At 36.1% G+C, this 22847-nt stretch overlaps 1 protein-coding gene across 5 annotated transcripts in view; it reads left to right on the plus strand.

Annotated features, from left to right (window-relative positions):
* The window catches only part of LOC126248553 (beta-1,3-galactosyltransferase 5-like), a 334826-nt gene that overhangs the window by 280600 nt on the left and 31379 nt on the right, over positions 1-22847 (plus strand). For 4 of the 5 annotated variants that reach the window (XM_049949631.1, XM_049949633.1, XM_049949632.1 and 1 more), the window contains 2 exons: positions 16435-16525; positions 18853-18973. In XM_049949631.1, coding sequence (XP_049805588.1) covers positions 18856-18973 — 118 coding nt within the window. In that variant the 5' untranslated portion in view covers positions 16435-16525; positions 18853-18855. Of the gene's footprint in view, positions 1-9933; positions 10160-16434; positions 16526-18852; positions 18974-22847 lie in introns of those variants that run through there. The other variant, XM_049949634.1, reaches the window with a different exon arrangement.

Raw genomic sequence — 22847 nt, forward strand, 5'->3', positions numbered from 1 at the left:
TCACAAAAATATTTAATCAATTGCCTACAGACAATAAAGCAAAATTAAAACTTAAGCATAAATAAATTCTTCTAGACAACAATGAACACAATATTTAATTGCCTTTGCTGGCAAAAGTATATATTTAGATCACATCCTTGTTCTATGAGTGCACAGTTGTTCCCACTTAGTTGATTGCACCTATCACAAATATTACTTGTCGTTCTTATGTCTCTTTGCAGGCTCCATTCATCCAAATGCTTTGCATGTACCAGAGTAAAAAGGCAATTTCTATATCTTTTGACAATAGAAGTGGAAGATCATTTATGTATATCATAAAAAACAGAGGACCCAAAATAGAAACCTGCAGTGCACACTTGATAGCTTCAAATTCTCGGTGTGTACTGCTGTGTGGAACTAACACATTCTGCTGTCATTCATATAATACAAAAACCGTGAACTTCCTATATCAACTATTCCATAATGTATTGACTCTTTCGTAAGGATGCCGTGGGTCACATAGTCAAAATCCTTAAATAAGCCACAAAAAATGCCCACAAGTAATAAGTTTTGACTTCTTGATTCGGCCATATCATCTATCAAGGCAAATACAGTCTATTTAATTAATAGTCCTGTTTGAAATACAAACTGTTTGCGACTGAACTATTGTAGTACATGTATATAAAGTTTATTCTCCATCATTTTCTCGAAATTTTTTGAATATTCTGGAATAATGAGGTGAGGAACCATTAAGTCACTTGACTGTTGCATATTGAACTCAGTCTCAGAAAATGTCATTATGAAAACATTCCTTGCAAAAGTAATTTAATATATTACAAAGTTCAGTCAAACAACATTTCACTCTTTTGTATATATTTTCATCACTACTATTTCAGTTATTTAAGAGGACTGATAACTTCTTCTGGATGTATACAATTAGATGAATTTAATCAGAGCTGCTGTTGGTATGTTATTCTTAGAAACAGTTAGCATCAACTAATGTAATATTCAGACCTATTTTATATGCAGCTGACAGAAGGAAGTTATTAAAAGTGTCTGTAATTTTGGGGCTTTTCTTATCATTTGGTTCTCATCTTTCAAAGGAACTTTCTCTTTGTTTCTTCTGTCTTTCTTTGCTACAGTCTGAATAATTCTTATCTTATCAACAAAACAAAACACTTTTTTCGTCTTGTTTCACAAACTGCATTATTTCTGTACAACCTAGGTTTAGGGTTATAAGCCTGTTTTCTGGTACATAACTGATCAGAAATATGAGAACCAACATGATAAACATGTCAACTTCTTATACTATAGTTTGTTGGCTTACACTATGGATGTTACTTCTGTTGATAATTTGGAAAAAATAAAATATGGATTCACAGAATTCATTAGGACAGTATCCTCCATGCTACTTTACATCTATTATTTGAGTTTTCAATATAATGTTCATTTGCTCTACATGTTGGTGTTCCAACTTGTGATCTGTAATGTCCTTTGAGGTTGTTATATGTGGCTTTGTCCACATTACCACTTTTTACTTTTTTGTAGCAAATAATTACCAAGATCTTTAATTTCTGTAAGTCAGGTGCAAACCATTTGTTTTGTCAGGTGCCTGGTTCTTCTGACTTTATTACTATATTGTTTTTTGGTCTTCGGGCAGCAGATATTATAAGAAAATAAGACAGCATCCCAGTCTACTAGCTTTAGTTCCTCCCTATAGGTGTTAATATTCTAATCAGTTAATAACACAGGACAATGATGGGAAAACGTTTTTGCTGAAAATACCTTATTCTTATGTTTTTTTGGATGTGAAATCCAAATATGATACTTAAAAAACTGTATCACCCACAATTTCTTCACATTTTACAGTTAAATTTATTAAATTAAGCGATTTTTAAAGAATTTAACAGCTTTCATATAGTTAAAATAATTTAAAAATGACGTGTAATGAATGTAGATGATGTTGGTAGCACTGCTGAAAAACATTTGCTGGCAAAAAAGAACAATTCTATTTTTGTATTAACAGTTGGTGTTTTGTTTACTGTCAACTTAACCCCACTTTCCCGTTTCCTGTACATGTGCTCAACACAATGTCTGTCTAATCATGGTTGTAAAAACTCTACTGACAGTTTTTGTTATATTTGTGGTGAATTTCTGATTAAAAAACTAAAGAAACATTACAGACTTTCTGAAAAAGGTTTATCTATCATACTTTGACACTAAACTTGGTGATCAAGATAAATCTTGTTCGCCATCTGAGGTATGTTATGTGTGTGTTGAAGATCTGAGAAAAGGTCCAAAAAGGAAAAAAATACTTTAGATTTGCTGTTCCTATGATATGGAGGGAGCCAAGAAATCATTCTGATGATTGCTACTTTTGTAGTGTTGATATTACTGGTCATAATTAGAAAAACAAAAGATAATAAGTTTCCCTAACCTTCCGTCTGCCATGCAACCAGTAGGGCATGGTGTAGATTTTACAGTTCCTTAACCATCAGATTATTTAAATTTTATTCCAATAGATGTATTTTCTGATGTGCAATGTGATTAAGATGAATCAGATAATGATGAAATCCATTGTAATACAGAAATTCTAGAGCCCAAATTGCTTACTCAGACCAAGATTAACGATTTGGTTAGGGATCTGGGCTTAACGAAAGAAGAAGCTGAATTGTTTGGCTCTAGATTAAAAGAAAATAACTTATTGGCAGTTGGAATCAGCATATACATGTATAGAAAGATAGAGCCGCAATTTTTCAAGTTTTTTCAACAAGAAGATGATTTAGTGTACTGCTCAGACATTCCCATTCTGATGAATGTGTTTGGTATTGGATAAGAAAAGGAAGACTTGAGGCTGTTTATTGATTCATCCAAAATTAGCTTAAAGGCTGTATTATTACACAATTGTAACATGTATCCATCTATACCTGTTGGACATGCTGTATATATGAAAGAAAGCTATGAAAACCCAGAAATAGTGCAGAATAAAATAGGCTAGTCTGCTCATGGTTGGATGATATGTGGCGATCTAAAACTAACATGTATGCTACTTGGTCAGCAAGGTGGCTTTACCAAATTTCCATGTTTCTTGTGTGAATGGGACAGTAGGACTAGGGATCAACACTGGTGCAGAAAGAACTGGCCTGTGAGGGAGTCTTTAAAACCTGGTGAGAAGAACATTCTACACAAAAACCTTGTAGATCTATAAAACGTACTCCTACCACCTCTGCATGTAACGTTAGGCCTAATAAAACAGTTTGTAAAGGCGTTGCCTAAAGATGGACCATGTTTTAAGTATCTCTACCAAAAGTTTCCACACCTTTCAGAAGCTAAACTAGAAGTAGGCATCTGACATTAGAAAATTGATGTCTGATGTTAACTTTCAATCCACAATGCCCGTAAATGAGAAAGAAGTGTGCGTATCATTCAAACAAGTCGTTACAAAGTTCTTAGGACATGAAAAATACTCAGAATAGGTTTCTATTATAGCTGCATTGTTAAAGAAGTTTAAAATTTTAGGATGTTTAATGAGTATAAAAGTTCACTTTGTGAACAGTCACCTTGATTACTTGTTGGACAATATGGGCGATGTTAGTGAGGGGCAAGAAGAGAGTTTTCACCAAGACATTAAAGTGATGGAAAAACGCTACCAAGGCCGCTGGGTCACCAATGTGATGGGGGACAACTGTCGGTCAATTCACTGAGAAGTTCAGCAAGCAACTCATCATAGAAAAAGTTATACAAGAAGCTTCAAAGAAAAAAGAGAAAGGAAATACAAACCAATTCCAGATGAAAAGTGAAACCTCTACTAACACGTATCATTGTTTCCAGTAGCTTACTTTGAATACAAACCATGCTTATGTTGTAACAAAGCATTTAATTAATTTCCCCGTTTACTGTATAGCATAGGGTTTTTATACTATATAGTAAAACGCATATTGCTCAAAGCTAAGGATACATTTCGATTCAACTCATAAAAATCTATAAACATCATCTGTCAAAGTAAAAAAAGTTTTTCAAAAATCATTTTTCGTTGGCCTGTGTAATCTATCAACCTAGTACTGAATTTGTTCATAGTCTACATTTAATTTCTCAGTACAGTAATTAATTTCACCCATACCTTTTAGGTCTGATAGGTGATCATGTTAAACAATCCTAGCTCAAATTCACTTTTATGAACATTTGTTATGAAGTGTGTGTCTATGATGTAATTATGGTATTCACTTGTACAATGTTAGGCAAAGGATGAATCAGGCTTCTTTGAGCTCTAGTTTCTATGGTGTTCTCTGTATCTAGTGCAAATAGATCTCCCAGTCTGTTCAATACACCAACACTGACAACACAGTTTAATACAAACAGTCACAACATTTTCTGCTATGGAAGTTTTTACTGTTTGACCGATAGAGTGACTCTAGTGCTTCAAGTGGCGAGAAAGCACAATCATATACATTGTAAGGATAATATTTGTTTTTCATTCCTCTTCTGTGTGACTTATGAAGTATTTCTTTTTTTTGCATCCAAGAGTTTGTGTGATATCAGAAGTCATGAATGGCCGCAAAATAGGTGTAAAAACAACAGAACTCACTGATTCAGTGACATAAGCTACAACTTACTCATGAAAAATTCTTCCAAATATGTATATAACTGCATCTTACTCTGCTGAATGCAAGAGAATATAAACACCCATTTCATGCATGAGAACTGTAAATTTCTGTTATTGCATTCTCTAATTATTAAAGGTACTTACCTTGGAACAAAGAAGTTGTGTATGGTGTATAATGATTCGCACATTCTTAAATTTCACTAGACTTTCTGACACACAAATATTTGTGCAAGTGTAATTACTTTTGCTTTAAATGCAAATATGTTGAAGATTCTTTCTGTTTGTGACTCATATGTGCAACACTGTGTAATTGGTCTTCTTTGTTGGGAGTCAGTTTTACTCATTTTGACATTTTACTATTATGCCTGTATACTTTTCCCTTCAGTTACCATTGCATTGATTGATTTGGTATGTTAAGTAATGTAGGTATTGCATTCCATACACTTTTTCTGAGACCACATTCTGACAAGCCTGCACGTGTAGGTAGTGAAGACAGCTTCATGTTTTTCAGTGGATGTACGATGCCTTTCGGCATAAGATCAGGTCTTCTGTTATCTACGAGCCATTTTTTTCTCAAAAAACAAATTAGCATTGTTCAGTAAGTATCTGTAGGTTGTAAGGGAACCATAAATAAACTGCCAAGTAATGTACTACTTTATACCTCTCATTGTCCTTGGCATACCTGAAAAAAGGCAAATGTGGTGTTTTCTTCTTGTTGTTGCTGTAATTTATTGCGCTACAGATGCCCCCAATTCTTAAAAAAATTCTACAAACCAATTTCAACAATTGTGATTGACATTCGAACTCAACAGTGTAAGTTACTGACCACCTGGTGTGCTGCTGCTATCACAGTGGGTAACAAATATGAGATGGAGTGTCAACCCACCACAAACCAGCCAACCAGTACTTATCGATTATAGCACCGAAACTAAAATATTTTATAAAGTAATTCCTTTTCATGAATTTTAGCTTGAAATATAGCATACTGTGTATAACATTATATGAAAGTTTTCAAAAAAGCAACTGATATAATATTGACTTCGAAAAATAATACTATTATCGACAACTGCTGTTGAGGAAAAGAAATGCTAGAGGAGGATGTCCCATTCCAAACTGTTATGTTAGACCGTGCTGACACTCTCAGCAGGTGATCTTATAAATCCCACTTTTTGTTATGTCTGATTGTTTAACTTTTCAATTGAAGAGAAGTGTACCTATTGTCTGTGGGACATAGAAAAGGACAGAGAAACCCTTTCCTGTCAAAATGTTGATTATCCTAATTGAAATGTTACCTATAAAAGTTAAATAGTGATAGAAAGGAATTGGTGAATTATGTGGTGGATTGCTACATGTGTGTAAGCTGTAGGATGTTTAGAGGAAGCTCGGATGAATATGTTCATAAAGGATTCTTTTTGGCAAATTTTAAATTTATGGTTACTAATTTCTATCCGTAAGCTGATGTCCAGAAAATTAATGCTGGAACACCCTAACTCCATACTAATCTTTATGCTAGTATGCTATTGATTCATATTTTCCACAAACTTCTGCAGTTGTCCAGAGGAACCATTCCACATACGCTGAATATCAATGACATATCTGTACCAATGGACAACATGGTTTGTGAATGGTTCACTCCTTAGAAAATAAATCTGCCACTTCTCCATGAACATTTCTCTAGCAATGGGGATAAGGGTGAGCCCACTGCCAGACTATCTGCTTCCTTACAATAACACCTTTCAAAGCAGAAACAATTTTGATTTTTAAGAATAGTCTATTGTATTAATTATGCTCAGCTGTCCTTCTGGATTACTGTTGTGTAAATACAGAGATTCTGACACAATATATATAAAATATTTCATGGGGATGCTTCAAAACAAGCTACATACATCAGACGAGACTCATTTTGCTTTTTTTGACGTCTTAACATGTCTTAACTTGTTAACTAAATTTAAACTGTTCTAAATGCTATTTTTTCTGTGAAGATCACGTTTTTCCTCCAGATGGTGTTGATATTCCTTGCAGTATTGTATATTGGAGCTTGTATTGAAGACACTACTGGTTAGATTGAAACTTCTGGTTTATGGAGATCCAGTAAACCATGCAGCTTTAGAGTCCTAGGATTAATCTGAAGAATACTCTTACAAACTTATTCATAAAGAATGGTGGTGCACTTGTTTACCACCCACTTAGCCTGATCATTGTATTTAGCTGTTCGATCTTTCTGTATTTTCTGAAGTTACAATAACTGCAAAAATTCTTCCACTTTGCTTACATAATCTGTTTTATGCAACAACACTACAGTTCCTGCTTTACCTACTTTAATCACAATCATGTTACTGCTCCCAGTCCTAGTTTTAAGTTCCTTCATGAATAAGAACTCGTTTTCTTTTCTATGCTGAAATTGTTGTTGGTGCTGTGTCTGCTTGATTTCTTCTGCACAGTGTACTTTCGTAGCTATATCTTTCTGTAGGGCTTATTTCAGGGCTACTTTTAGATGGTTTAACACTTAGGGTTTGATATCATATTTCTGGTGTGTTTGTGGCCTTTTGATATTAACTTTTCTTCTGGTTCTGTCAGGGTTATCGTTCATAAGTTCACAATTCTATCTACAAACTGGATTGGCATTTTTGGGGGCAGTGTTCTCTCCTTCAACAACAGTAACTGTTCTAACTTTATCTTTTGGTGGGAAAACGTAGTATAAATGATGTCTGAAACTGTCTAACTGCATTGTCCAACCAAGTAAATTCACACAAATGTAGCATGTGAGTAAGCAACATATGGACTTATTCTTTGAGATGCTTATTTTTTTCTTCAAAATACTACCATTTTTATACTTTGGCAACTTTGTGTAGAATTTTACAGTCCAGTTCTGTAGACTGTTGGATCGATTTTACCCTGTCATCATCTGTTCCTATTGATGCTAAGTAAACTATTCCCTTAGTTTTACATTATATTCCGGTTCAGTTTGTAGCCCCAAGTTTGGGAGAATTTAACCTATTTTCACAGGTTAATCTATCAGGACAACTGTTTTCAGAGTAATCTATGGCTGTTGCAAAATACATTATATCCTTCGTTATACTGAGTATGGAACGTGCATCTTTCCAGTTTGTACTTCACAAATACGTTTTTGCCTTTCTCAGTTCATTTTTCATCTATTAATCTTGTAGATTTCCAGTTATTTTTATTTATGTTATACACCATGATATTAAATGCAGGAATTGGTCATTGTGATCTGAAGTGTTTAACAGCACATCAAATTGTCTCATGACTAACGAAGTTATGAGATAGAGTGCTACATGTTCTGAGTGTTATGTCCAATTTCCATGAATTTATACTTCTGCTGCATTAACTCCAAACGACTGATCACTCCAAAATCTAAAACTATAAAGGTTTATGTATGTTTCGCCTTTCCTAATTTAAGTAACCATTTCTTCTTTTTCGGTACCTGACCTACAGTGAGTATTAGCTATTCAGCAGTGCTGCTGCAGTTATGAAACCAGATTCAGAAGCACATATTACACTTCTGTGAGTTGTATGCTACAGTTTTTTATTTTAACAATTTTGAAGTTCATTATTTTTCTTTGTGAACCATCTAATATTTTGGAGCAATAAGGTTACTTTGATCTCCATTTCATCTTCACATGTTTCAGGCTCAAAATTTCCAGTCATATTTACTTCTTTACCTTTCAGTAGGCTGAAATATGAGTTTCTCCTAAAATAAGGATGCTGTCCTGATATCAGAGACTTCAAGGATACTCCCATTGGTGGCAGTATCGTAAAGAAAAGATTCTCCTATGAACCCAGCCAATTTTCCTTTTCCTGTGGAAATGTAAGTCATGTTTATAAAACTCCACCTGCCATTTGCACCAACTGAAACTAAACCCAAATTCGACCCTGTAACTGATAGATGTGATTAATATAACTTGTTTCTTAACTGTTTTCGCAGTACCAAGCCAATATCACTTCAATGGCTGCTATCTGACATTAGGACTTTTGTCCTCTATTCTACTTTCGCTGAAATCACTAATTTCCTTATGAAAGCCTCTGCACCTAGGCTATACCTGTATCTATTGGAGACCCTTGCCTACTTGTGGCAGTAGAGAAAAGTTATTTTCCACACCCATGATAAAACTTCCAGATACTCCATACTGAATATTACGCTCTGCAGCTGAATGTGTGCTGTTTTGAAACATCTTAGTAGATTAAAGCTGTGTGCAGAACCACACGAATCATGACTTGATAGCTCAGTCAATGAGAGCATTGCCTGCGAAACACAAGGTTCGATTTTGGGTTCTTGGTCTGGGACACAGTTGTAATCTATCAATACTGCTCTCTCTCTGTGGCCAGTGTTTTCTGCCATCACTTCCGACATCTCATTATCTTTCTCCCCTCTTAATTTTCCTATTTTCTTCCAAACAACATATAGCTGCATTTTATTGGCCGGCCCTAACCCCTTCCAACCATTCAGCTATTATCCTGTGATGTGCGAACAGACTCTGCACCTTTCCAACGACTCTAAATTTTCCTCAGTGAAGCAATCTCTTACAACAGCTGCATTACACCCCCGACTTAGCTTTTCTATGGCTCGTGTTTGTTTACAAATAATTTGGAAATCTGAGCCAAAAAATAAAAAATAAATTTTATGCTGTACAGTAAAATCTTAAATTATATAACATCTTGCATGTACAGTTATTAAGTAACAAGACTATTACCGAACGGTTACATGGAAATTTAGCGATCTCTGAACAGCGAAAATTGGGGACCTCTGATGTGAATTCTTGTACTTCTCCATAATAACTGAAATTAGTTTGTGGTTGCAACTGTGTTCTTAGTTACCTTAGGGACAGTCTCACCAATCCAGTAAATGGCTGATTCCGAAGTGTGCGCTGAGTGTACATTAAATAAATTTTTCTTCCTTGCTGCTTGTTCCATGAGATCTCTCGATATTCAAACACCCAACATCTATCTCAAATGAAATATACTTGAAAAAGTTTTCCAATTCAGGGAAGGTATAAGCGATTTCCTATTTAACTGTGATGCGTTCTATACAATTATCTCTTCTGACTCCTGTTGCCGAAACTCCTGCGCCGTGTATCAGCTATATAACATAAGGTAGTGACATAGTGATAGTTGCAGTGTCTGTGTAATACATGGATGCCGGTCATTACAGTATCTGAACGGTATCTACTACCACTCGCTTAATCATACCATGTTTCGTTCTCAGATTATGCAGGTGTGCGATTTCGAAACTTTTTATCTCTGGCGGTCAGGGAGTTCGTCGGCATTCCGAGAGAGCTACAGTGATTGTTTCCATCTCGCGATACCAGTATCTTTGGTCGTGAAGTTTTGTTGTGACATTTATGCACGCCAGGCTACAGGGGAGTCTGACTAATCTTCAGAGAAATGGTGATACGTTGGTGTAGATGTGAAGGTAGTGAAATTAAATTTCCACTCCTAATCGCAGATTATGGGTGCTGATAGGAAAACTCCCTGACTTCAAAATCTGGAAGTTAAAGCAAAATTTGTTCATTCGTCGGAGCGCTCCCGTGGATAGCAGCGTATATGACTGCTTCAAGTGTGAGTATACAATTCTCTTATATATTTTTCAACGTGTGGGAGTATGTTTATCAGTATTTACTGTACGTTCATGTGGCGTGTATATACTGCCGGCAATATGTCAAATCATTTATGTAGGGCGTACTTCCGTCGTTACAAAAAACGGAGATCAGTAGCAGACGAATGGGTGTTTGCTTTTCTTGTGTACCTAATGTTGTAAATTAGTTGTTTGTTTATACCTAGTGACTTCCGCTTTGAGGATGGAGCCGACGTCGACATTGTTTCCGAGCAAAAATCGCTGTGTTCAATGGTTATCCCGACACTTCTAATTCGTGGCGTCTCAAATGCATATAACATTACACAAAACCTCCCCATAAAAAGAGCGTCTCGTTAATATTTTAAAATGTATTTATCACAAAATTCTGTGTAATGGAAAGTAAGGACTCTTAAACAGGTAACGCAGTCAGCAAAGCAATATTCACATTTCGTGTCGTATGCTCGCTTAACACTAAGGTTACCTACGTTAATAAAAAAAAAATGTTTCTTGTCTTTAACAACAGCTGCAAGAGTAGGAGGGAAAAAAGTGTCAGTTAATGTTAACGCTAACAATGTATACATTTCTGGTAAACTGACTTGCTCCACATGATTTCTTTAAAATAATCGTGCCACTGACGTATGGCACATTTAAGATAATCCAGTTTTTGAGTAGGCATTAGAATGATCAGAATACCAACGTTCCTTTTGTGAAAAGTTTGCCGTCGTCATTTCTAGTTGCAATATTCAGCTCTCAGTTCACTCATGCAAAAATTTTAGTCCTAGTCCGTTTGACCAGAACCCTTTAAAATCGTCTAATATTTAGGAATTGCATATCATGTCTAACCAGTTTGAGATGAAAATATTTTTTCTATGTTAGAATGTTCATATTGAAGATTGGAATGATCTTTACTGAAGAGAATATAGATAGATAAATTTTGCAACGATAATGGAAATGGCAGATAACTGATCTAGTTCCAATTGATGTGAATTGTAGTTGCTGGCTGAAATCGTTAGGCTTCCCCAAAATTTTATCAAATAACCAGATGTTTTGCTTTTGAGCACCTTTTTACCGTTGGATAGTCGTACCTGTTTGCTTGTAAAGTAAATGGAAAGCTACTTATGTATGGGTACAAATGGAATATAAAGAAACATTTGTTTGTAAATCCTGATAATTTGAGATAATCCATATAAAACTTTCCCTTTTGCTGAACCCCGTTCATCAGTGATGGGTTATTGAATTTGTCGTAGGAGAATCAACATTTGAATCCAATCTTTTTGATTAGTTTTTATTTCAGTGGGTATCGTTACTCTTGTTAACACAATGTTTACTTGATCATTAAGCGATAACCCAGTGACTTGTTTCCATAAGTTCCAAATTCACATTGGCATATCATTTATGCACTTCTTAAGGATTTAATGAACGTCATAGTTCGTCTCTGAAGTTAGCAGTGTGTCATTGCCAAGTGAAGGCATTTTATGGAAAATTGTAATGTATTTTCATTCAGTATAGGCCTATTTGAACTGCAGAGTAGCAGATTCCCAAGGCAGGCCGAAAAATGACGTGTAAAATGGGAGAATTTGAATGAACTTTCTTACATGTTAAAACTATGCATGGAAATGTGATAGTAAGCCAGATCTTTACCTTTGAGCACACCATCTTAAGTGTCTTCATTTACTGACGGAAAACCTTAATTGGTATGTGCCTAACAATTTGAAGTGGTTGTGGTGGTCATATAGTGAATTAAATGTACAGCACTACCTTCAGTGTGTGTTGGGTTTGCTCATGACAGCTGCTGTCGGAGTAAGTGGGCATAATGTGTAAAATACTTATGATTATTGGGAGGGTCGAGGTTCAGTTTCCTATAGGGTCATTCTGATTTTTTTCTCTCAGTTTCTGTAGGTAACAGTCTCTTTCAAATGCCACACCAGTCCCTGTTCCCATTGCCTAACTGAGGTACAAACTTTAATGTTGTTTCAGTGTGATGTAAATTTTAGTGCACAGACGAAATTGTTACCAAAAAACATAATAAAATTAATATGACTGTGAAAAAAGAATAATTGGTACCCTCCAGTATTGATTAATTTTGGCCTAGTGAAATGTAAACTCAGCTGTAAAAAGTTCTTAACAGGCAGCCTGTGCAACACATTATGTGGGTGCAAGTGCAAATTACAGGCTTTGCTTTGGTTTTTCTCATAATTCGTTTATTGTAATAGGTTGTTATTGTAGTGATGAGTGTATATTCAGAATGGAGAATTAAAAAACAAAACAAAAAGTTTTTCTTGTACATCTGGACAGCTAACAAGGGAAGGTCTCGTAGTTTAGTGAGGTAGTATTACTTTTATTTACAGCATAGTGCTGGACTGATACTTGAACCAGAACCTTGTGAGACTGTGGTGGCAGCTAAGTTAGGCTGTATGTTTAGTTTGTGAAGTGTGCTCTTATGGGGCAATCAAGTCACCTGAGTCTGTCTATACTGGATGTCGGATTCATCTCATAATGTGATGATGTTATGGCATGTGATGGCATACATGTGCAGACTGGAAGGTGACAGAACACTGATGGTATTTTGTTTGTGTCTTTATTATATTTTGGAATGTAAGGTGGGGTGATACAGTACTCTGTAGTGTAGCCCAGTTTCCTCACACACAATTCCAACCACCTTCCCCAACCCAACCCAACCCCATCAGCTCACCCTGTACACTCTCCCCACTCGTATAAAAAAATTTTAAAAATCACAATAACTCTATGGGACGCCATTCCACCAGCAATACCGATCTAAATGAGATTACAAATTGGAAGAGTGATAGCACCTTTTCCCCCCTCTCGATCAGATTTGGTCATCCCATCCCACCTGCAAAATGTGTGTATTGTATTTGTGCAAGCTGCAGGGTCATAATCCTTAAAATCAATCCTATGATTTACTGCCAAATGCTCATACCCCTATTTCCTCAAACACCTGTAAGAAAAAATACATCATGCAAACAGTGCTGCTGTCCTCAACATACTCCTCAATCAACCCCACAAGTTCCCTCTTAAATTGACTACGCAACATCTGAGTATGTCCCCTCCCCCTTTAAAACAACACCCGCTCCCCTACACCCACAAACCAACCTCCGAACCACCCCTCCTATACTTCCCATTCCCAAATTGAAACTCATCAGCCTCCACTGCCATGTCAGGACGCCCAAACTTCCCCATGTAGTAACACACTTCTCACACTCACTCTTGTATCATGTGCACAAAATGTAATGAAGACTGGTAATGAAAATAATACCTCACTAAAATGTCTCCCTCATGGCCAACCTAGATCTCTCAAACCAGGTACCCTGCCAGATAGATCTTCAAATATTGTAACGGTGACGCCACCACATGTACAGGTTTTTGGTACGAGGGGCTGGGACTTAGGTCAACTTCATTATCTCATCTAAAACATGACACCTCACATAATCAGCAGTGAGGCCAAACCATTGTAAGAACCCAGTAGTCAGTGTTACACCTTTGCCCAAAGTAACACAGAGAGAATAGCTGTTGAATCTATCAGCCATATCCGTTGCAAATAAAAAAAACAAAAATACTCGTTACATTTCGGTCCATAAGACACCCATGCCACTAATCTTACCTAACAAAAAACCCAAACACGTAAACCATGGAACCAATAAATCAAAGTAACTCACTTGTGAGAAATCACTCTCTTCTGACAACTCACACAATGATCGCGCAGTCAGATGACCGAGTAACACACGTAACATAAACAACTTCAAAGCTCAACATCCACTACAAGAGTGTGCCACCAAATACTACAGTAAGATGCCTACAAACAAGAACCAACTCAAAAATACTGTGCCACAGTGACGTCACACACCAGGACAGCATTATGTCATAGGTCAAAACAGACTGGTGGAATCAGACACTTCGCGTGACCCTACCCGAATGCCTTATATGACAGCCCATAAATCTGGCCCTTTTTGTTGTAAGAGAATTTAATAAGTTTCTTTCTTCCGTTTATTTTTGTAGTACTTTTTCTTGTTGTACTTTGCAGGTCCGTTTAAAATTTATTGTCTTCTGAACGACAACAACCCAAATGCTCCAGGTTTCTTCTTTTCTGGATTTTTTTGCAATTTGTACTTCACTTCAATATTCTTACACGACCTCCGTCAATTATATTTCAATATTTGACACCAAAAGAGCCATTTATTGAATAAAGCTTTCTTTACTTGTGTGTAAGCTCGATACCCTTGATTATTTAATCATCTCATGTAATCCTGGTGTTACTACATCCATGTCCAATTTTGATATTAAAAAAGTTGATATTTTCTATTCTAATACTCATAACTTTTGTCTTAGCTTTGGTTAACTGTACTGTATCTTGTGTACTTAATATGTTGCCCCCTTACTTCATACAGTGGAAGTTACCATAAGCATAAGGTTTCAGCAATCAATTTTCACCCCATGCTTGCCTCTCTCTGCAAGATATTCCTAATTTGAAGAGACAGGAAGACAGTTAATATCTCATCCTTCCCTTTTACTCTGCTATATGCCTATTAAAGGCAAGGAGGAACTTTAAAATTGTACTTTTATAGCAAGACTGGTATGCAGTCAGCATTTGTCACTTCCACTGATCAAAGTGATGCAGTGGATAAGACACTGGTGGACTCACATCGCCGAGCAGCAGGATTTAACTCGCTGTTCAGCTATCTAAAATTAAAGTTTTCATGGTTTCACTAAATTTCATTTGATGAATACTGGAAAAGTTCATTTAGAAAAGCCACAGTCAGTTTCCTGGCCCATGACAGATTGCGTTAAGACTCGTAATGATGTTGTTAATAGTGTATTAAACACCAATTTTCCTTTGTTCACCACTTTCTGCTGCTGTTTGGTTTGCATATATGTGCAATGTATTGCTGTTTTAGCAGTTACATTAATGTCTTATGCGTATATGTAGAATTAATGCGTAAACTATGGTCTATTTTAGACAAGGAAGTGTGCTCATGTGTATTCATGAAATACATCTTTTAATGCTATTTTTGCCTAGAAACTTTGTACCTACACATTTGCAGATGTGTTAAAGGGATTGTTTAGCATAGGATCATAACCAAGTGAGGTGGCACAGTGGTTAGCATACTGGACTTGCATTCGCGAGGACGGTGGTTCAAATCAGTGTCCGTCAATCCTGATTTAGGTTTTCCATGATTTCCCTAAATCGCTTCAAGCAAATCCCGGGATGGTTCCTTCGAAAAGCCACAGCTGACTCCCTTCCCCATTCTTCCTTAATCCAATGGGACCATTGACCTTACTGTTTGGTCCCCTCCCCACAAATCAACCAACCATAGTAGCATTGCTTCTAAGAGTTTACAGTGGCCTTTTATGATTCAGTATTAACTTGGTAATATGGAGAATATACTGCTACAAGATGTTAGGTCTTTTCATTTGAACAACTTTTCTGGTATTGACTACTGTAGATGAATTCGGTTACACACACCAGTTTTTATTCACTTGAGTTTTAAATTCACTCGTTTAGGCTGGTCAGTTCCCTCCCAAACTGCTGCCTGCATAAATCTGGAAAGACCATTTGCAATTGTTTGTTTATTATTGCTTCTCATCAACATATCTGGAAAACTCTGCCTTTCAGATCACAGATTTCTTTTGGCATTTAATGGTATACACTGTCTGATTGCAAACTCTATTTAATGGCAGAATTGACCACTAGATGTCAGGAGAGGAAGACCCACCAGTATAAAAGGAGTTGTTGAGTATTGTATCGGGGAAGGAGGTGGTGAGTATTGTATTATCAGTAGAAAAGCAGTAATAGAACAACAGGTGGGTCAGTGGTGGCTTCAAATGAAACTAGTCATTCGGTGTCACCTGAGTAATGAATCCATCAGTGACTTTTTAACCCTTATAGAGCTGCCTGATTTGACTGTTGCTGTGATTGTGAAGTGGAAACATGAAGGAACAGCCACAGCTAAACCATGTCTAATGTAGGCACTGTAGTGTACAGACAACAAGGCCAAGGACAATCTTTCTTTGTATCCTCATTTTAAGCTGAGTTTCTCAGTCTCCTTTGTGATAAATGTAACTGGCTAATTCTTCAGATCAGCTCACAAAAGGAACTGTTTTAACCCAATCTTAATAGCTGCAGGTAATTGTATGGTCCACCTATAAAATAACTGGAACAGTTGTCGATATATCATTATTTTTTATGAACCCTAATAAATATGTGAGAAGCAACTGATGTTATTTTCCTTCTGTTGTATTACAGATTGAATCAGCTGGCAGGTTGATATTGGTTCCATCCTGCAGCTTATGTCCACTGCATTTAAAATCCTTGCAAAATTGCTACGAACCTCAAGGTATGTATTTCATAGCTGTTAATTCACATGAAATGACTGTATTTTGCTAGTTTGGTCATATTGACATGTTCATAAATTTAAAATAATCTGGTACCTATTTGTAATAAAAGAAAACCAAGGTTGAAGAGTGCATTTTCAGTGGTATAAAGATTCAGGATTAGTGTCTGGGTTCAGAGAATCTTGTCCAAGGAAGCATGCATCTAATAATTTAAAGCTGGAAGCAGCACAGTAACAAACCAAAATTAGTATTGTTTCAAATGGCAGTCCTTTTCACTGAGTAATAGTGATGTATTTGGGTATTATGGCAGTTGCCATTTTGGTTAATAGCTAGTAGTGACAATTTCAGTTCCTTGCCAAAAGAAATGGTAAGAACACCAGTATCCACACTGTTACTTTGTGGCTGACGTGTTCTGGAAAATGATGACTGAACCATCTAGTTTGTGTTTATATGCTTTCAGATGTGCAACTGAATAAAAATTAATATTCTATTTTTATTGAGGTAGTCTTCCATGATAAAACTCTTTAGACTCTGTACAGTTTGACCAGTACAGACCTAATATTACTTCTCCAGCATAAAAAAATTATTGAGGGAAATGATCTGTGTATTTGAAGTAAATTTTTGGCCTGTGAGCAGTTTTCTATGCTTCAGCAGTAGAAAGAAGCCACAGAGGTCAAATTTGGTGAAAAAAGTGTGTGTGTGTTTGGGGGGGGGGGGGGGGCAGTAGTTTGATGTGGAGGTGTGACTAGATCAAAGCATTTGGCTATCGTGTAGTGCTGTAGAGTATACTCTTTACAGTTTTGTCAGTTTTTGCTAGTCTGTTTGAACTAGACTGTGTTAATTAAAGAAAACACAGCAGATACAGTAGCACCTATCATGTGATGTACTTTTAGGTTCATCTAATGATAAAGTTGGGTTTTATCAGCACTGGCTAGACACAGCAAAAAGTTTACTTAATCTGCTGATAGTTACATCAACCATGACCACATTGAAAACTCATTGTCATTTGACACAGGGTTCTGGCTTTTTCAAAATTTCCTCAGTTGTATAAATTTGTGGCCAGTAGTTAATTTGAATGATAATCTCAAAACATTCAAAAAGTTTTAACTTTTATTTGAAAGAAAGGCTAGTGTGTTATTCAGTAGGTCATTTATTAAGGCCTCAAAAGAGTGAAAAATATTCTTCATAATGATTCTAGTTTCTAATTATATTTGTTCATGCAAACAATTTTGAACCATAGTTTTTAATCACTTCTTGACACACTAAGTGTTTGAATTTTTCTTACGAGAATCACAGCTAGTTTGCTTTGTCACAGCATTCTTCTGATCATACAGCTTTGAAGCTTGATTAGACACAAACTTCAGATACATTGTAGTCTTTCAAGGTGCCTTGAATAGTCTGGTTCATAGAAGTTTTTGAGCACCCGACTCCATTCCCCTCAGAAATAACATGTTTCCTTGTAAAGTGAATGGTGGGTTTGCCCATAATTGATCTCATTCATTACATCATGTCTAGATAATTTGTTAATTGTCCATATATTGTACAGTTTTCCAGCTGCAGAAGAGAGCCATACAAATAAAATATGGAAATAATAACTGAGCTCATTATAAGAGCTGTTTAAAAGTTGTAGAGTCATAACTGGTCAGTGTGAGCACTATCAATCCATTATGCACAATCAGAGAAACAGTAGCAGTTGTTCCACAGGCAACTGTGTCAGTGATCATAGAAGAAAATATAGACATAACCTCCATTTAGAAAAAAAAAATGGTAAAAAGAATTCTTGTGTAGAGTGAAGGAAAGAGAAAATTCATTGAACTGTCAGAAAAGTGACTGGGTACAGAAAATGTTTCCCTCTCCAATCGTAATCCCCTCCCCTGTATCTAATCTTTCTTGATCTGTTGTAACAGTTGTTTCTAGGTAATGTTTAGTGTACTTACTACTACTACTACTGCTGCTGCTGCTGCTGCTGCTGCTGCTGTTGCTGCTGCAGTAATAAACTATTTTTTGCAGTATCTGACTCAGTATATATGTCATGTGCATGTCCTAGAAATAGGAGTTTGGGCTTTAGGAATAGATCATTCCATTGCATTGTAGTACCTGCTTTGCTAACAGTTTTTTGTGTGCTTCATAACAGTGAAAAGTAAATGACATCAGTAACTGAACAAATTCTCACAGTTGTGCTTCACATGGGATGCCCAGTTGTTAGTGAAAAGTACATAATTTAGTTCAGAATTTTACCAATTAAAATGGCTCAAACTGCATATAAACATTTGTTTTATATCTTTTGCTATAGACTGAAAGTAACACGCTTGATTTAATTTTTTTACAGCTCATGGCTTTTCGAGTCAGAAAATCTCATTCACTGCTCCTTGGTTTAGTAGGCATTGTCCTAATAATGTATTCAGCTTATTATTCGAATTCAGGATACCCATTTGTCGAAAATGGGCCAAGTAAGTCTTCTATTAAATTGTATGCTTACATTAAAATTTTCAGTGCTTCAGTACAGTAGCTATTTATTACCTCTCACCTATGTTATTATTAACTTTTGAATTAATATTCATAATTTCCAATCATATTCACACTTCAGTGGGAAACATTTGAACTTGGGAATGTATTGCAAATTGCAATCACTGCTTTTAGTAAGAAATGGATGGGTATTAGACTAAGCACATTTTCTTGTAATACACACTTAACGTATACTTCAGAATTGTATTTAGCCACAGTTCTGTTTCTGGACCATAGAACTTTTTATGTTTGAACCCATCAAGATATTTCTGTTGTACTTTTGTAAATTTCTTATCGATATGAAAGGTTGTAGTGTGTTAAAGGGAAAAGAAGGGATAGACCATTTGTACTTCATTTTCAAAGAAAGTAAAGTGCAGAGAAGCTAAATACTACATTAATTGCCACACGGTTAATGATTGTGATAATTGCAGCAGTATGCACAATCATGTCACAAGTTAAGGATTTTGAGAGATCCATGTGAAAACATTACCTCCTGGTGACACTGTTTAACTGTTGTGGAAAAACACAGAAACATGCAGTGTACAGTACATACTAATATGACACCACTTAGTGTTCCTGCAACAGTATGTGTGTGTAAAGGTCTCTGGTGTTGTTCTGATTATTTGTTTTAAGCTTTGGCACACAGTACTAGTAGAAGAGTAACAGAATGGCACATCGGGACTGATGACCTCAGAAGTTGAATCCCATAGTGCTCAGAGCCATTTGAACCAATGACGTATCAAACACATTTGGATGACATTACATCCAGCCAGATCTGTGTCAGCTTTGAGCTCAGTAACAGTCAGTCCATGGTGGACTCAAAGTTTAATACTGCCTACATCATAATGTCACAGATCCCTGAAGAGAGGCAACACTGCCTGTCCAAGCAGGGTTCACCTTGGGTTCTCATTTGCATATTTTGGATTCAGGAAGATGCTTTGCATGCTCAATGCATTCTTCTCTCACAAAGACACCAAATAACAAATAAAATATGGTTCTTGGCTGACCATTAGTTGACTCGGGAACAGTGGCATAGTGAAGTGTTCATGGATAAGTCACGGTTCAACTTTAAGAGTAATTACCACTATATGTTGACTTTAAAACTCTGCTTGTAGTATCAAAAGGGGACCATATAGTAACAGCAGTATTCAAATCTGGAATGGCAGCCTGTTAGAATTGCATGTATGCCACTGTATGTGTTTACAAGGGCTACATTAATGACTGTAGGCTGTGAGGATGGCACTTTGCAGTAATATGTGGGCCTTTCTCATAGTGTGTATGGACCTGGGTTCTATCCAAAGGATAATGATACCAGGCGATGAAAAGCTGACGTTGTGACTGAGTGCCTGAAACATAAGGTCAGTCAGCTAGAGTGACAGTTTTTTCCTTGGACTTGAATCTGATTGAACATGAGTGGGGACTGTAGGCAAAATGATTTAAACCTCACTAGCACAGACCATTGCTGATCAGATAAAGACACTAATCCATGAAGTGGAAGTGTTGATGCTAGCCTTGCTGGTACAGTACAGTCTACACTGAGGATTCATGTTGTCATGTAAGTGCATTACACACCATACTGACACTGTGTATGCCAGTTTTGTATGGACATCACACATTGTAACTGTCACTCATAACCTACATATGCATGTCCACAACACTTTGCATCCATATTACTTTCTCAAAACGTCCCCACGAAACCCTTCAGTATGAATGTTATAGTGCTTCATGTTTTGTGGATTTTGGAGATTCTCTAACTTATAAAAATGAGTGTCATAAGACTTTGTTGTATGCCAGGCTCCTGAATGATGGTAATGTTGCTGTCAGATAAATTAATTATGCACAATTCACTCCTTTCTCAGATTACACTAAAAGAGAAGACAAGGCTAGTTCTGAACTTAAGCCTTAGATTAGCAGGTGTTCTTTTATCCTGCTGTAAATTGTTTGATAAACTGAAATTTTAATTGCTTTGAATAAATATTTCTCACCTTTTCAAAAAGTTTTTTGTTTTCATAGTTGTTCTTTCTCTCCCCATGGAGGAGTATTTTTAACTGGAGCTGTTACTTAGAATTAGTGAGTTCCAAATCTCCATCCAACCCTACTACATTTAGTTTATCTCTTCTTAGCCTAAATCACCTGGGCACATTCTAGTATGATTCCGTTTGAGGGCATTCTTCATTACTTTCCTTTTTCCACTTGCCCTACCCCAGTGTTTTGTTTCCTAATGTCCTCAGTGGTGGCAACTCTGTTCATCTTCCTTCCTATTTTTCTTTTTTTCCTTCCTGTGTTCGTCCTCCCTCCCCCTTTCTCCCATGCCCTTCCTGATCATTGGTCCTGATTCTAGTATTGTAAAACATATCACATACCTACACTGCAGATGATTTACATGGCACTAATGACTGCACTTTCTCTACCTCCTATTTTACAGTCATTTCTTGAATGTTATAACAATTTTATTTCAGGTAAATCATGACCTGTGTGTTCCTTATGTCAGTTTTTACTATAAATATAATCATGCAATTAAGTGTTGTGTATTTATCTTAAGATATGTTCCTCATGGAATGACCTGTAAGAATTTCACTATTCATAAATGAAGTATGAATCTGTCTTTTATTATGTTATTTGCATTATTGGCCAAGTACAGTAAAATTATGGTAGATTCTCACAAGGCTAAATATCTTCACTAAATTTGTTGAGGAAATCCCCCTCCAAAGAGTTTAAATCATCAGAAATGTTATCAGGTGAAATAATCTTATACATTTCTTTGAGAAACTACTATTCTTTGTGCAGAACATTTTCCACCGTACGTTGTAGCTAAAAAGCTGATTTTTTTTTTTTCCTAAATCATGTGAACATTATTTTTAGAGTTAATTAAGTATACATATAATATGATATAGCATTATATTCTTTCAGTGATAAATTTGTGATTTGGAAATACTGCTGCATGAATTGGTGTTACCGAGCTAAAAATGAATACTACCTTTCTTTCCAGATTCTCTTGTGTTTTGTGAAATGCTTTTAATTTATTCCTAAGCATACTGAAAGGACTGTATATGTGAGAAAATATATGCAATCATTGTTTAAGTTACTGCAGATGTTAGTAATTTGTTCACATGAAAATTTTTAGCTGGTAACATTCTTCATGTCACACAGACTTTTATACAATCAATGATTTTGTAAATACTTACCAGTGTTTTAAATTTGGTTGCTTTTCTTTGTGTTGTGTGTGTTATAAATAATATTTGGAAATACCAAAATAGTAAACAGAAAAGATGGTTGCAGTTACTGAAAAATTAATATTTTTAACAGGAAGTGTCTGAGATCAAATTGTGTCCAGAGTTCTTGCCTCATTTTCATTGGTTCACCTTATTTCTACATGAACACGTGCAGTGCACAAGCCACTGTGCACTGTACGATGAAAAGTGCTTTTTACTAATATCAAAAACCTTGTTCTACTCTGTTCGCATATGGAGTGAGATCCCAATGTAACAGGCAATAGCATCATTGCCGAGTCTTATTTGATCTTTACGCACCAGATCAGGTTCAAAGAGAACAAAATTACCCATCTTTTGAAGACGAGCATTGAGTTCCATGAGTATCCCCATTATACCTTTGTGTGGAACACACTGCCGTGCTATAATGCATGCAGTTCATCTCTGAATATTTTGTTTGTCTGCTGTATAGATTATATAATGATTCCAAGTGGTGGTGTAGCAGTATAGAACAGAACACACTGGTGTTGTCTTTGCAATTTTCAGAACCGATGGGCTGCATTTTCTCAGAGTTCTCGCAACAAAATTGTCTTCCATTCACGTATCCTGC

Source organism: Schistocerca nitens, chromosome 3 (assembly GCF_023898315.1).
Source record: "Schistocerca nitens isolate TAMUIC-IGC-003100 chromosome 3, iqSchNite1.1, whole genome shotgun sequence".
Lineage (NCBI taxonomy): Eukaryota > Metazoa > Arthropoda > Insecta > Orthoptera > Acrididae > Schistocerca > Schistocerca nitens.